At 31.4% G+C, this 13,359-nt stretch overlaps 1 protein-coding gene and 1 long non-coding RNA gene across 9 annotated transcripts; both read right to left on the reverse strand.

Annotated features, from left to right (window-relative positions):
* Positions 1–658: 658 nt before the first annotated feature.
* LOC145167218 (uncharacterized) lies at positions 659–2,748 on the reverse strand. Of its 6 annotated transcripts, none has more exons than XR_013741022.1 (5): positions 2,115–2,748; positions 1,886–1,940; positions 1,251–1,803; positions 1,012–1,155; positions 659–900 (listed from the first exon to the last, which is right to left on the reverse strand). It is a non-coding gene; the product is annotated as an uncharacterized LOC145167218 (long non-coding RNA). The 6 variants fall into 6 exon arrangements; XR_013741021.1 differs by having other exon boundaries at positions 2,028–2,748; XR_013741019.1 differs by having other exon boundaries at positions 1,251–2,233; positions 2,309–2,748.
* A 4,664-nt stretch (positions 2,749–7,412) lies between these two features.
* On the reverse strand, positions 7,413–11,139 carry LOC145167252 (DNA topoisomerase 6 subunit B-like). 3 transcript variants are annotated; one of them, XM_079086388.1, is made up of 19 exons: positions 10,976–11,139; positions 10,775–10,884; positions 10,546–10,643; positions 10,421–10,478; positions 10,240–10,329; positions 10,085–10,136; positions 9,929–9,996; positions 9,750–9,856; positions 9,576–9,678; positions 9,424–9,509; positions 9,146–9,351; positions 8,949–9,064; positions 8,769–8,857; positions 8,626–8,698; positions 8,427–8,518; positions 8,208–8,349; positions 8,038–8,099; positions 7,809–7,935; positions 7,413–7,734 (listed from the first exon to the last, which is right to left on the reverse strand). In XM_079086388.1, the coding sequence occupies exons 1-19, from the start codon at positions 11,031–11,033 to the stop codon at positions 7,714–7,716; spliced, it is 1,758 nt and encodes a 585-aa protein (XP_078942514.1). In that variant the 5' UTR covers positions 11,034–11,139; the 3' UTR covers positions 7,413–7,713. The 3 variants fall into 3 exon arrangements, with proteins under 3 accessions (XP_078942514.1, XP_078942522.1, XP_078942531.1); XM_079086396.1 differs by having other exon boundaries at positions 10,790–10,884; positions 10,976–11,138; XM_079086405.1 differs by lacking the exon at positions 10,976–11,139 and having other exon boundaries at positions 10,732–10,858.
* Positions 11,140–13,359: the final 2,220 nt, after the last annotated feature.

The raw sequence follows: 13,359 nt of genomic DNA on the forward strand, positions 1-13,359 counted from the left end.
AAGAATCAAACAAATACAAATAATCTATTACAAACATTAAAACTAAATTATCATTAATTTTACACTAACAAAACGTACGTCTTTGTTATCATTACTTGTTAAGAAATGATATAACATAACGAATGTTGTTAATATTATATTTTAACCCTCCTCATTGCAGTTTCTAATTTTTTTGCTAAGATTTGTCACAATGAGCAACATCCACATATGCCTTTTGTAATAAAAAAAAACTACTAACATGAATTTACAAACAAAGCAAAAAAAACATAGAAAAATAATAGATTATCACAACATTCGTTTTTAATAACAAAATAAATGGGCCCAGTCCCAACAGCCCCAAAAACAACAACATACTTTGGGAAAGTTGCAAAAAACAGCAGCATACTTTAGGTCTTATACAAACAAAACTCAAAAACATCATGGGTCTCTAATCTCTCTGTCTTCTTCATGAATACTTGAATCGACACAGCAAAAAATCATGCTTTGAGATAGCAAAATATTACGTATATATCAAGTTCTCTTAAATAATATATAATAAAGACTAAAATCTATATACATCAGCATGTATTGCCCTAATTTCCCTAGTGAATTATGAAAAATAGACCTAAAGGTGCACAAAATATCATTTTACAAAAAATTAAAAATAAAAGCGTAAGAATTTTGAGCATCAAATGACATAGAACTTGTTAAATGCCAAGAATAATACAGATATAGTTGTCACAATCTTGATGTTGTAAAGGTCAGTTCAATCATGGACTGCAATACTGCATATATTACACACACATACATACACTTGCATACATAAATACATACAAATAAACAAATTTAAAGCCTAAAATTACCACCTCTGTTTTTTGGATCAGTATATGATGATTTCCCTGTTCCCTTGTAGTGAACACTCTGCAAAAAGGGAAAAAACAAAAGGAATCTGAAAAATCTAAGTAAAAGTATGAAATGGCAGTACATGGTTTTACTTATTAACATCAAAATTACAAAAAAAAAAAAATCCACCTCATCTTCTGCATGCCATGGCTCGAAAATTCTTGCAGATCCAGACTCGAACCTGTGAGAGGATGATTGGACCTCCTGTGATTCAAACATGTTTTCAGCATTCATCATTCTAACTATTTTCTGTGTGAATCCTTGCATAGATGCCTATTAACATCAAGTAATTAAGCCACAAAGTCAGGGTTATATTTATCATTTAACAATAGTCCTCAATGAAAATTCTGAATGAAAAAAATAAAAACCTTAAATGGCTCATTGTTTGTTCTGAAGCGAATAGCAGGAACAAATTTAACCCATATCAGGAAAACCATACAGAAGCATATTTGAACATATTTCAGTAGAACTATCCTTCCAACCCTGTAGTCAGACAAAAATACCAGAAAAATGGCTTAATTTAGGAACAAAGCTTCACACTACTCATAGCTATTAAGGCTGCCCCAGAAACTTAAGAAATGTTAAAAGGACAAAAATGCCATTGGTACAACTTAAACAGGAAAGATTTACTACAGATACACACAAACATGGGGCCGGTAGGGCATACCTGCAAGCATCATACCAAAGCAGTTACCAAAAATATGAGAGAAAGGCAAACTACTTGTCCTATTGTGGAGTAGTATAGAGATCATTTCAGATGCTGCTTACTTCACCTGAAATGCAAAGAATAGCAAGGTATGCACTTTTGGACACATACCTTCATTAGATGGTTATACCCACTGTTTCATAATATGGAGGAGATTGTGACTCGTGATCTTTTCCATGTTGTGGATTTGGTCAAGATGTTGGGTTTGTTGCCACCTAGAGCGTATAATGTTTCGGATTTCATGATCAAGAGAGAGAGAGAGAGAGAGAGAGAGAGAGAGAGATGAGCGTAACAAACATTAGTGTGGAATATTCTCAATATGTGTATGTGGATGTGCCGATTTTTGAACATCCTGAACAAAAAATCAATAAACAATCAAACATCCAATAATATTTTTAAACGTCATAGATGAAAAAGGATAGATAAATATATATAAAACCTTATACGGTAACTGATTTGGTTGAGGTTTCCTCAGTCCATGTACCAAAGATTAAAAGGGCACAACATTTTGCTTCAGATCTATTACCTTGAATGTGGTGGTTATGGAGGGCTGCGTCTCGATCGAAAGTACAATTGGTGGCTGACGGCCAGATGAGTGATAGTGCTTCCATGGTGGTGGTAAAATATGGTTAACCTTTGTATGTACTGAAATGTAGATACAAAGTAGGAAGACAATTGCAAGGAAGAAAGCCAAGGGGAAAAGGAACAAACTTGATTTACCAGTGGTGAAGCGGTGGTGACGGCGAAGGTAGTTTTTGGAAGACTTTCAAAACGATCGAGGAAGTAGGGGTACCTAGTGGCAGAGAAGGCAACATCGGTAGGGTTTAAGATGATTTTTTCGACAGAATGTGAGGGATGGCAACGTGGTGATGGATTTTAGGGTTTTTTTAGAGAGAGATGGCGATGGTGAGTAGTTGAAGGCAACACCATGTCGACGGAACTGAGAGAGGAGATATCATATAGAGTGTATCTCCTGTTTACCGATTCAATCGGCTGAATAATGTGAGGAAATACCGATTCAATTTTGACTGATTCTTACTTTAGAAGAGTTTGTTCCGATGATATACTTAAGAGATTATCCTCCTTTAGTTTTGACTTTTTGACTTTTTCTTGACCATATAAGTAAGATTTTAAGGCATAAAATGGTTGTATATATTGCATAAAAAATTGTACCTCTGAAAATTCAGCAAAATCTTGTAAATGCTTTTTAAGGTATATATATATATATATATATATATATATATATATATATATATATATATATATATATATATATATAATTGCGATAATTTAATATGTTACAACAGTGGTTGATGGTTATTACTAAATTTATTTGGTACAGTGATATGAAAGTGAGTATAACATTGTGGGGTAAGTTGGCTATGAAGTACACCGATGAATATATCAAAAATTTTAAGGAGATGAAAATTATACTCATTGTAACGGCTTGCAAAGTTGTATTCTTCAAAGGTGTAATTTCATTTTTTTATAAATAAGATGTTAATTATGTTTATATATATATATATATATATATATATATATATATATATATATATATAAATTTTATATTTGTTACTATTGTAGGTGTTCCAAGTTTGAGAACTACAGTTGGGTCTGAATTGTATTTTAATCTTCCAATAGACATAGTTGCTACATACAAATCAAAGTAACCGTGTTATTATATTTGTTATTTGTTAATTTGTTTTAACACATATATCAATATACGTTACTTTTTTATGTTGTCAGATTATAGTCAAGCGATGCATGTCTTGCTTCAATCGGAGAGGCAAGTTGAACGTCCTTCTGTGGCAACCATAGAAAATATGTATACTGCTATACAAATAGGCGTCATTGAGGTGGTATGTTATTACTATGAAATATGAATTATTATAGTAATTATGTAATTAATTATATCTATATTTCATTTATGAAGGGTACACTGTACACTGTTGTTGGAACAATCATTGACATAGATATGTTTAATGATTGGAAGTTCGTCCAATGTTCAAGATGCTATAAGAAGGCTACTTTCGTTGATAATCGCTATGTTTGTTCTGGATGTCAGAAAAATATAATTAACCCGCGTCAAGTGTATGTTTATATATAGACATATACATACATATATATATATATATATATATATATATATATATATATATATATATATATATATAATAATAATAATAATAATAATAATAATACTTATATGATGTTTCTAAAAACTTTTGTTTAGGTATAAGTTGGTAGTTGAAGTAGCTGATGATGATAAGCAAATGAGTTGTGTTTTCTTTAATGAATATGTTACTTAACTTATTGGCCTTCATGTTGGTGAATTAGTTAATATGAATTTATTGGAGGTACTGTTGTATACATACATACATACATACATACATACATACATATATATATATATATATATATATATATATATATATATATATATATATATATATTGAAACACCCACACAAATGCTTACATATAATACTATTTTATTATGTTTTTATAGGGTGGTAATGATCCTAATTGGGTACGTACTTTCCTGTTTGAAAGGTTATGTGGTCTAAGTATTGTTTTTTCAATTAAGATTGACCATTACAATTTGGCACCACAATATGTGCGTCGTTTCACGGTTACTAAATACCATGGTGCAACTTTTAAAATTCCAAACCTAGAAAAGTCGTTGCCTACAAATGAGGTCATTTCTCAATTGCAAACAACTGTTGTCGAATCATTGTTGTCTCCATCATCTGCATCAACGGTAAAGTTTATTGGATCTTACATTATAAATTTTTTATTGTGTTGTTTATATATTATTTTACAATCTGTATTTTTTTGTTTTTGTATTTATTTTTTTGTTTGCTTATCAAGGAGTTTGTGTTTTTCATAAGTGCAATTCTCATGTAAATAATCTTAAATTTACAAATACTGCTAAAAATATTGTTTCGTTTATTAAATGATTTTAACTACATATTTTCTTAAATTATCTTAATTTAATACGTTCATTGTTAATTTTTTTTCGTATTAGGATGACTTACGTAATGTCAAAGATGAGGGTTTCAGTGCTTCTATTTCGGAATTAAATCATACGGAATGTAAAGATGTAAGTTATAATATTTTGTTTACCAATTTTATTTCTGTTACATATTGAAATTATTCATTTGTTACTTTCATATTGTTTTTTTTTTGTGTGCATACTTAGGATGATGTTGGTTTATTTCCAATTCAAACAAATGTTGTTGAATCAGTGTCACCTAAATCATCAACAACAACAATAATGGTACTGCTTATTGTATTTTTTACTACAAATTATATATATAAGTTATATTCGTTATATCTTATGTTTCTTTATGTATTTCACTTGCACAATTATTAGGTCGTTTGTGATAATCATCAGGTTGATGTTTCTGACAAGCTTATTTATAAAGTAAATAATATTGAGTGTAATAATTAATTCATACCATGTTTTCTTTCAATTTAGTTTAAATTGTTATATATTTAGTTCAATTACATTATTTGATATTCTTATTTTTTATCTTTTATTTTTTCTTACTAGGATGCTTCTGGTAATCTGAAAGATGATGCTATTGTGGCAGCTATGTTTGAGGTTAGACATGTGAAATATATTTAATAATGTAACTTGTAACTTATGTTTTGACATATGGTTTTACTTGTGTTATTTTCTTATAATTAGGTTGCTTCTAATACTAATGGAAATGATGGTGTTACAAAAAGTGTATCTGATGAAAAGGATGTGGAAGATAGTGACAGATGTGACGATGTATTATTATATTTTTTTATACTATTGTTCTATATTTTTTTTATGTTTGAAGTTTTCTTATTCTTCTTATTGATCTATTCAATTAGGTTGGTGGCGATACTATTGAAGATGATATTTCTAAGACACCTATCTCCATATGTGGTTTACAGGATGGTGCAGAAAGTGAAGTAAGTTACAACATATTATGTATACTTTCTGTTTTCCTTACGATATTGAACAAAATTTCAACGATTATTGTCACTTCATTTGATACATTTGAAGTTTTCTTATTCTTCTTATTGATCTATTCAATTAGGTTGGTGATGATACTATTGAAGATGATATGTCTAAGACACCTATCCCCATATGTGGAATAGAAGATGGTGGAGAAAGTGAAGTAAGTTACAATATATTGTGTACAAACTTTCAACTATTATTGACACTTCATTTGATACATTACTTTGTTAGTTATTATTCTTATTTTCATTTTCCATTTTTTTTACAATTAGGATGTTTGTGTTGTTATTGAAGTTGATTCTTCTGAAAAATCGTTTATCGGATCCTCAATAACACCAATGAAGCGTCGACTTCCACGACTGTGTGACGAGTCTTCGGAAGATGATAATGTTGGTTGAATTCATTTTACTTTTTAAGTTTTTTGACATTGTTTTCTAAATTGTCTTTCTCTTCCAATTTTCAAATTTCAGTTTTCATATTATCGTAGTCCTCAGTTTTTTTATAGGTTAATTGAAATTATTAGGTAGATTAAACTTTTTATATTAGGTTTTAGACATATTTATTATTCGATATCTTTGAATGTATGGAATGACATGGTACATTCATGTTTTTTTTGTCCTTATGACGATACACATTATTGTTGGGGTGCCATTTGTCAAATGATCTTATTAGGTTTTTCCATAAGATATTACTTGGTTTGTTGTTGTGGGTGATTTTATCTGAACTAATATATAAATGAATGAAAGTAATATGCAGTAAGCTTAAGATAAATCAAAATACTATTCATATATTTGTCAATCCGTCCACCGGCCGGGTATGACACTAGTTAAATGAGGTTCTTAGGGTTTTTAATCTTTTGTGGTTCTCATTTGAACCACTCCCTATATATATATATATATATATATATATATATATATATATATATATATATATATATATATATATATATAAAAGGAGTGGTTCACACAAAATGTTGTAGTTATAAAACGTTTAAGGCTTAATGGGTATAGTATTGTTTCTATTTTTTGTTGCTTTTTACCGGTTTATAGATGTTGTATAGGTGTTGCCGAGGGAAACTATAGGCTTTGACTCGATCATATCAATTTTGCAGCTAAGAGGAACCACATACATCTTTACTCAGCAAAAGGTCATACGTTAAGTACTTATTAGTTATTTAGCATATCATTTACCTTTATAAACATGCTTTAAAAATTTTAAGTTTGTAATTATTGTCTATAGACAATCAATCTAACGAGTGACTTAGAAACAATTAGTTTGCTGCTAAGTGGAGGTTTGCAAATCGATCTTGGGAGCAACAATAATAGATTGACAAACAAAATAGTTCTTGTCAAGGTTAATTTTAAAACTTATATTTATTTTTCAATTGTGTAGGGTTTGAATCCACTTATGTAGCTGTAAAGTGTGTCAAGTATGGATTTAATGTACGTCTAGTATTGGACTTTTTTATTTTTATTTTTGTTGGTTTTAAAATATAAATTTGATGAATGTTTTAATATTTTTTCTGTTTTGAATATGTAATTATCTTTTATTCTTTCATGAATTTATGTATTTTTTCTAATAATGCCAAAATCCATCGCTAATCAGTCACAACAAAATCTGTCGGTAATCCGTTAGTGAGTTATTCCCAGATTCTGTAGGTAATCCGTTAGTAAGTTATTCCAGATTCCGTCGGTAATCCGTTGAAAACCGTTGCTAATCCGTTGCAAACTTATTCCGTCGGTAATCCGTTGCAAACTTATTCCGTCGGTAATCCGTTGCAAAAAATATTCTGTCGGTGATCCGTTACTAATCACCGACGGAAAAATCCGTCGCTAAAAATTTGTCGTAGCCGTCGGAAATCCTTTACAAACAATTAGTGACAAGAATATACCGACGGATTTTGGTCTGTTACAATTCCGTCGGTAAGAGTATGAGCAACGGATTATCGACGGATTTGGCCGTCGGTATTACTGTTTTTTGTAGTAGTGACATAAACAAACCCTAATTCAAACATCCAAAAAACCCAGATGAACAAAAGAAAACAAAAAGTCCCATAACCTTTGTTCCTTTCTGATGCAAACTGTTACCCATATGAACAAAAGCTCCAAAAAGCATTGATTCCATTGCCATCTAATCTGTTATTAATCCCGCCTAACACAAAGAAACAAGAATCAAATTTAGAAATAATTATTAAAGCAAAGCAAAACTTTAAAATATTTAGATACCTTTTTACAATCCTCACGAAAATCTCGAACCAGCTGTTCTTTTGTCCATACTTTAGTATCTGGACCATTCAAGTCTGGGCGAATCTCCATTATGCTAGCACAAGCAGTTGCAGCTTGATCAATGTAGCTACAGCCAATATAAAAACATAAACTATTAGCAATTAACTTGAGAGAAAGAAAAAAACAAAAGTAATTAATATCTCACAGATATAAAAGATGATCAACTTACAAACTCATATTTCTTTTAAGGTCTAGAGACCTGAGCTGGTTGCAGCAATCTTCAAGACAAGTCTAGAAAATAACATACAGGACATTATTATTATTAGCCTAATAAGGAAGCAAAATAAAAATTAACATTATTATATTATATTAAAAATAAAAATAAAATTGAGAATAGACCTTGACAGCCTTAGCAATAATCTTGCTTATGTCATCTCCAATATACTCCATTCCAGACCCTTTGAATGGAATTTTTGTGCTTACAATGTTAACATAAACGCCAATTTTTTCCTGCTTCTTAAAAATTTTGTATCTTTCCCACCTGAAAATTCCATAACAACAAATTAAAAAATTGCTAGTAAAAGTGAAGATTATAAAACATAAAACAGCAACTCTTACTTGATTCTCTTCATGGCAGTTGTGGTGACAACATCAGCATCTTGCTCAAACAGCAACGGAACACGGTTTGCAAACCGGAAGATATTTATACCCTAGAATTTTCAAACGTGAAAATCTTTTTACTTATTATTATTATTATTATTAATTAGTGTGATTTTACACAAAATCACACACACAGAAACAAACTCACTCAACCCACCTGCTTGAAATATTTTCCTCCCAGACTAACTCCAGCTTCTACAATGAACGGGTGTCCTTGATATACTTGAGCACTGAAATGTAGCCATTTTTTAATACATGGTTGATTATGAGTGTATTTATAAGATATGGATGGATTTTTACCTTTTTGCAGTGTATGTTGCAACCATCTTCGGCTGCAGCACCTTATATATACCCTCGCAAAAGGATTCATCTCCTAAAGGTGCAAGACACTAGAAAGAAGCAGCATTAAGTTATTTTTATGATCTTAATGGGTGAAGCTCTTAGATAGATATATGTTTAGAGGAGGAAAAAATATCATACATTGCCACTAGGATCATCAAATTTGGTATGTTGAAACAAGTGATGCATGTAAGCAATTTGTAGGAGAGTCAAAGAGTTGACTTGTGTTTCGGAGGTGACATCGGGACCCATTTTTGCTGTATAAATAAAACATCATCATGATAAAGATTAACTTTTAAAAAACAAGTGAGTGTGTAGTAAAATTGTTTGATACATACCGATTAATCTTTGAGCTTGTTCATTGGGAATGTTAACAAATTCATGCTGAAGAAACTCCAGAAGATTCTGATTTTTAGTTTGACCAATCAGGCGTTGGATGATATGCAGCGAATCCACAGCTGATGGATGGTACTTTGTTTCTACAGGAACTGTAGGCATTTCCTCTGTCAATCTTGGATAACTTTTCTCCACCACACCATTTTCACTACAGGAAAACAAACTTTAATCAACAAACAAGATGTGAAATTATGTTTTTATACAAAAAGACTCTACTCACTCTGGTGTAACTGCAACAAATCGAAACTTGAATTCTGCATAAGGAGTAATAACTGCCATTTGGCGCATATACTCCAATATCTTCGACTGCATACATATATGTTAATTTAAGAGATAATTACATTGAACAAAAATGATACATGATTTACATACACCGTATGCTGTCCAGTTTCCCTCAATTATAACTTTGATCTCAGCTCCATGCCAATTCTCCATGCCACCTATCTTTTCATGTAAATGGATATGAGGAGTGTTTCTGATCATGGAAAATTTTCAATCAAAAGATTATAATATTTAATTCAAAAAAATAACATTTAAGAACAATACCTATAAATGTCTACATCCAGAATGCAGCGCGTAGCGTAATTTTCATTCTTCATCGATGAGCATATCTCAATAGGTTCTCCTGTACTCATCTTTGACCATATTGATACCTGAAAGACACAAATATACATCATCACCATGACATATAAAAGTTAGATTGAAAGAACCAAACAAATATATACCATTTTTGCACCACCAAGTCCGAATTTTCCACATGTTTGCTTCACCCCATACTTTTTCCTCAATAAAACTGCATCATCTTTATATGTTAGCTAGAAAGAGTAACATGACAATGCTATAGAAAGAAACTTAAACTACAACTTATTGGATAACTAAACCTCGTCCAAACATATCCGGGATAGCGTCATGGGGCATTCCTTTTCCATTATCCTACATACAAATTTCAAAATGTATAATAATTTATGGGAGTAAAAGATGAAACCAATACAGTAATACAAGGTTTGAAATGGAAAATATTATGTTGTCTTCACACCTTACAAGTCACCCTGTAATAACTTGAGGGGCCCTTCATGGGTTTTGCAGCAGTTTTCTTCCCAAGTGCTGAATTTTTGCCAAGCCGTTTCTGATAAGATAATAACAAGAAAAATGACTTATGTGAAAGTTTAAATAGAATTTAGTGTTTCAAATCTATTCACAAATCTGTGTATACAAACCTCACTATCCTTTACTGTCTCAACATCGTCATCAATCATGCTTCTATTAATCTCCTCACTGTGATACATACAAAAAACAATATGATAAAAATACAACTATAACATATACTATTATTAACACTTACATTGTTACTTCGACCCTTGGAAGCTCCCCAATGGACTCTGCAGAATCAAGTGCATTTTCAACAAGTTCTCTCACCGTACTCAGAAGCGATTTTCCAGGCTGAAACTCAAATACAACATATAAAACGTTAAATACATAACAACAACTAATTGCCTTTGATGTTTTATAGTATCTCGTAATAGATTACATCAAGTCAAGTTATACTCAATCATTCATAACAAAACATATACGAGATTACGCAATACGTTGTCAAACCCAGCAATGTTCTTATTCTCCGCAAAGAACTCAGCAAGAGAGTCCGAAACAACCAAAGGACACTCTGAAAGAACCAAAGGAGACTCTGAAACAACCAAAAGTTGAAATTAAACTACAATCAATACAATACCATCTCCCATCTCCTGGTATCGAGGTTGAACAAGAGAGATACTAACTCTGATTAAGATCATCAGCTTTACGTTTCCGACTTGTTTCGCTCCCTCCGGACTCCATCGGAGAATTCTTCTGATCAGTCAAAATAAGGGTTTTCAAAGAGGGCGCTGTTTTCGTCTCGCTGGAGAGCGAATAAACGACAGTTTTTATACCAGATGTAAACGAGGATATTCCAAGAGGTTTTTTTTTTTTTTTATAATTAAAGTAAAAACAAAAAACTTCGGTTGTGATTTTTTTAAATATCAATTTTCCCTAAATAAATTTATTATCACGGATGGTCCCTGTAGCTTCAATTTTGATCGTGTTTGGTCGCACAGTCCATATAAAAAAGACTATGATACCCTTTTAAATTTCTTTTATCTTTTCTTTTGTGAGCTATTGATTAGAGGAATTTACACGAATGGTCCCTATTGTTTGAGCTTATGTGTGTTTATTCCCTAACTTCTTTTTAAATAGATATTGGGCTTCTTTCAATTCATCCCTCCATCAATGCGTCGCTGAGTACACCCACAGGTAAAGTTATTCCCCCAAACACTGCCTCGCCCAATTCTCCGATCGTGAACTGATCTATAAAAAAAAAGACAGAAGCGAGGAAAGGCCCCTCTCCTCTTTAGTTTTATTTTGAAGAACACTTGGGTGTTTGGTAATTTAATAAGACCTTCTCCTCAACACTAATTTGGTATTAGTTCTTTAAGGATTAAGATGCTTACATACTAGTGAAGACTAGTATCTTGAAGAGGTTTTCTCTTCCTTAGTGGATACATTATAGAGAGTTTCTACTTTATAGTTTTTGCCTCAATCAACTTCCTATATCCCATGAGAATCAAAGTCTTCAAATGTTATGGTTTTTTTTTTTTTTTTATGGTTGATTTAATCTTTCCATGCTTTGTGAAATGATCATTGGTAGGTTAAAATGGTTTTATGTATATTTATTTTGAAATCATTTTGTTGCTAAACTCGTAGTTTATTATAAACTATTTTTGAATAAAACCTAACATGTAACGTTTAATTGAGGTAAAAAAATTATTTTTAATTCAACAAAAACACCAATTATATTTTTATATAAACATTTAAAAGTATATCATAATAAAAGAGTCATTAGAGTACAATCCCAAAATCATCATATTGCAGAAACATGGGTGGCTGCGCTGCGATCAAGTCGGACCCTTTTATTGAAAGTATCATCTATTCACAGCTACTCAATTAGGTTTTGACTATTTTTTTTTAATAATAGATTGGATGTTAGCGGTTTTATCTTAAATCTTTGTTTTTTTGTTTTGTTTTTGTTTTTTTTTTTTGTTTTTTGTTTTTTTTGTTTTTTGTTTTTTGGTTTTTTTTTTTTTTGTGTGAAGTTCTCAACAACAAGGAAATGTTGGTTTTTTCTACGTTACTTTGTTAGAGTTTATTATTTTACGGTCCATGTTGATGTCTTATATTTTTCAGATATTTAGCTGGAATTAAAGGATGGCCGAGAGGAAGAATCATTTTTGGGTGGTAACATAATTTGTAATTTAAAGGGCTTGTTCAGCTTTTTTATGGAATTGCTCCGAAAAGCAAGCATTGTGTATTTATTTAGTAGATTTGATCTGATAACTGATTTTGGTTTTAAACACTTTTTTTGGAAAAAGCCAGTCAACAGGCAGTTGGTTTATGGAACAGGGTTAGTTACTGTTGTTACCTTAAAAAAATTTGATATCGAAAAGTTGAATTTATGACATGTGATATTGAAGATGGGTGTTTAGTCTCCGGGAGTTGTTGATGCAGCTATTAGGAACCTTGACACAAAAGCAAACCCATGGAAGTCATTGTTGAGCAAGTTGGTGATGGAAGCTCTCTCTTGTTCCAAAATTTCAGTTTATCCAAGTTTTCGATGCTGGAATCCAGATACACCACATTATTATCTTTATACATATTCATAAAATCAAGTAACGTATTCTTTATATAACAAATTCATACTTTTTTTAAAAGTAACTACTAGGCACCCTCAATGGGAAGAAAGACAAGACAAGAACCTACACTACCAATCCAAGTCCCATCAAAAGAAACCAATTCAAAGTCTCGTGGGCCCTTAACATCAGCCCAAAGAATCACAGCCTTGAATGAAGTTTCCCTTATGCTTTTGGGTGACAAACTAAACATTTCACAGAGATGCGTGAGTAATCTCTTATTTTTCAAGTTTCCCTAATTAAATCAACACATAAAAATGTACACCTTGATTTTTGTTTATTATTGAACACGTCCGCATTGTTGTTGAGGGTGTTGACAAGTTTAGCAATCTGATTGGTTCTGTGTACTAGTCTGATCTCTGATGGCGAGTCAGCAAATTAATGACCTGGCGATGGAAGTTACTGAAAATGTAATTTTCGTTATTTATGGTAACCTACTT

The sequence above is a fragment of the Lactuca virosa genome, chromosome 1 (assembly GCF_052849685.1).
Source record: "Lactuca virosa cultivar CGN04683 chromosome 1, Lactuca_virosa_CGN04683_v6, whole genome shotgun sequence".
NCBI classification, from domain to species: domain Eukaryota; kingdom Viridiplantae; phylum Streptophyta; class Magnoliopsida; order Asterales; family Asteraceae; genus Lactuca; species Lactuca virosa.